This window comes from Apaloderma vittatum, unplaced genomic scaffold (assembly GCF_000703405.1).
Source record: "Apaloderma vittatum isolate BGI_N311 unplaced genomic scaffold, ASM70340v1 scaffold19597, whole genome shotgun sequence".
In the NCBI taxonomy this organism is placed as follows: Eukaryota; Metazoa; Chordata; class Aves; order Trogoniformes; family Trogonidae; genus Apaloderma; species Apaloderma vittatum.
The window spans coordinates 53,610-56,774 of NW_009728066.1; the positions used below are offsets into that span (position 1 = coordinate 53,610).

Consider the following 3,165-nt stretch of genomic DNA (forward strand, 5'->3'; position numbering starts at 1 on the left):
AAGCATTTATTCAAACGTGACTTTTTTTAATATAGGCTTTTTCACCACAGAACACAGAAACCATCCAAATACAACCTTATTTCAGTCTTGGTTAGCACTGTATATTGATTGTGCGTCTGCTTAGTTAGGCCAAGCGGGAAACATAATTAGGAATAATAGCATCCTATTGTTGTACTGTAATTGATCTTATTAAGTGGTTTTAAGAGCTGCAGTACTCTTGAGGTTTTTCAGTAATCAACCCTGGAGATGTACAATCCATATGACATGGAGAAAAGAGGTACTGGTACCTCTTACGAGTGTAGTATGTGGGCTTATATTTTAAAATAAGCAGTAATAAATACTTGAGGCCTCCATCAAAAGAAAAAGAATCCTAGTTAATTTTCAGCTTCTGTCCTTGCAGTTTTATAACCCATACAAAATAAAAATATATAGTTTACAAAATAGGATTTTTTAATATATATATATTTCCCTTTGTAAAACTATACCTATTTAAACACATTTGCAATGTTGCTATAGGTAAATTAGAAATTCTGTTCTAATACTATGTAAAAGGCAAAATATTTCCCTTTTAAACACACAGCTTGTATGCTCTACTTCTCACCGCCCCCTCCCACTTCCCACAATTTGATTTTGTCACCATTCTGGGGAAATTTGACATAATTCAGTCCAATTGCTTTTAATTTAAAGTAGTTGCTGTGTTAAAATCGGGGATAAAATTTTAAGCATCTTCTGTTCTTCCTTATTTGTTTAAACGCAGCTTTTTGTGCAGCTAATTATTAAGGAGGTATTCTAAAACTCAGGAAAGGACTTTAAAGGAGCCATGTTTCTTGATTTTAAACTGTACTCTACTCCAACGCCACGATATAGAAATAAATTTACTTTGGAACAAACTACAAATACATTCGCACAGTTTGTGACAACTCAATTGTCTACTCAGAGGTCCAGGAACAGACTTTCACAGCCAATTATTATAAATCTTGTCCCAGACGTTCTATTTCATCAATCAGGAAATCAATGTCCTGGTGAGTTGCCGCGGGGTTTGAGATGACCATCCGGAAGAAGTTCACTTTGTCTCCCAGGGGCTGATAGCTCACCATAGTCGTGCCATACTCCATCATCCTGGCTTTTATCACAGGAGCCACCTGCAGGGGATGGTAACGATCATTAACTGTTTTCATTATTACCATAATCATTATTATTATTATAACAGAAGACACAGTATGTCTTCTTTTTTAAAAAAATATATGAAGAGGTAGAAGTAGTTAAAATGAAATCACATCCAATACTAATAAAAAAAACATTAACCTCCACTATGGAATAAACACCTTACTGAAAGGACATTGGGTTTATCCAGTTTCTTTGTCTTGCTCTTAAACTCACTGGGGAATTTTCTCCCCCACCTTCCCAATATTGCTGACAGGGACACAGAGCTGGTTTTTGTAGTGCTCCAAACATATTCTTACAATTGTTTTCCATCTTCTTCTCACATGCCAGAGTGCGAGTACTGAGCTTTTACTGCATTTTCTGGGTTTAATGGCTGCAGTTCATAGTAACTTCAGTAAATACACACAGAGCAAGTAAGTGCTCTAGAGATGATGGCAAACCCAGGGAATGCCAAACTTCGGAGACCAGATTAGATGGTGCCAGACTAATCTGCAGTAAGATGACCATGGAGGTGCCATCTGTCAGCATATCATGAGGTCACCTTTCCCTGTGCCCTGGAAGATCATTATGGGGATTGCCCACCTGCAAGGGTTTCACTGCTGGCTGCACGATGTCCTGGAGGACGCTGCTTACCTTCATAAGGCGGCTCATTCTTTCTTCATTGTCTTCCATAATGCGCAAACTGGGAGGTATATACCAGAAGCAGACGTTTGTGTGCTGAGGCTAAACACAGAGTAATAATGGTTTGCGCTGTAGGAAATGCTCATAATATTTCAATTGCAATTAAGTTCATGCCCTCCCTCTCTCTCATACATCATACTGTGACAGCAGTCAATGGTTTTCATTATTGCGGTCCACTGAGAGTCATCATCATTATTAATGCAGGAAAGATAATTTTAGGCTATTTATTCCCAGTGTCAGATGCAGAAACACATTATCCAGTTGTGCAAATATATTTATGCCCTACTGAGAGGCATCTAGATTTTGTAGGTGCTGTCCCCTCCAGAGGTTGAAGGGATTGTATGGCTAAGGCAAGAGTCTATTACAGATAATCTGGAGGTGATTTACTTTTATTACGTGACAGAATAATACAGAATCTGGTTATGTAAACAGGAGTCATAGGTGGTGCATGAGAGAGTCTAAGATTTTCTTATATTTAATGAAATTTATTACTTCTCAGATAGATAGAGCTAGCTGCTGTATTAATAAGCACGCAGCACAGCATCTCAGCTAGTTTAACTTCTATGGGAGCACCAAGGAGAAAGCCACAAAGTAAGAACTAGTTGACATTTTCTGTATTTCTGCCATCTCCCAACAGTTTGCTATGTTGCTCTTTGCTAGATACTAAAAGAGTGAGTTACAGCAACTCCTCCTGCTGCCAGTTCCTTTACTGATTATCAGACCCAGTGGACCAAATTCAGTGATGAGGTGGTGGAAATTAATCACACAACAACATGTGGGTATGAACTTGCGATTTCTGAAGAAACAGTAAAGATTAGCCTTGTGCTGTAGAGCACTTAGGCACACACTAGGTGATTGCTACCAGGCAGCAATGTTCTAAGAGAAAAAACCTTCCAGGGCAAAAAGGGAGCAAAAGCCATCACAAGTAGGAGGAAAAAAAGCTAAAATGAGATCTTTTTTTCCTCTCTCTTACAAGCAAAACACCAGTTAACTTTGTAATGGAGGTCTCTACCAGGCCTGTCGCCAGCTATCACAGCTGGAGAGGGTTGCCCACAAAGAGAGAGCCAAACGCAGGACAGTCTGGTGCAGTTCAGAGGTACAGCCACACAACCAAGGCTGCACCACCTCCACAGAAACCTGCCTAGATATCTGCAGCCCACATGGTGCTGCCACCTCTTGTCACACGAGGCAGCTGGGCTCCTGAGCAGCACTCGCTCCTCCTGATGTGCTGTACCCCAGGGCAGCACCGACTGCAGTGCAGATGGTCCCTCCTGTTGCTCCAGGTCCCTGCAGGTCCCCTGGGACTGCCCAGCTGGGCAT

At 40.6% G+C, this 3,165-nt stretch overlaps 1 protein-coding gene across 1 annotated transcript in view; it reads right to left on the reverse strand.

Annotated features, from left to right (window-relative positions):
- The window catches only part of GAD2 (glutamate decarboxylase 2 (pancreatic islets and brain, 65kDa)), a gene marked incomplete at its 5' end in the record, with an annotated part of 37,082 nt that continues 33,917 nt past the window's right edge, over positions 1-3,165 (reverse strand). The window contains 2 exons of the mRNA XM_009873956.1: positions 1-1,142; positions 1,798-1,887. Of these exons, the coding sequence (XP_009872258.1) occupies positions 969-1,142; positions 1,798-1,887 (264 nt within the window). The remainder of the gene's footprint in view (positions 1,143-1,797; positions 1,888-3,165) is intronic.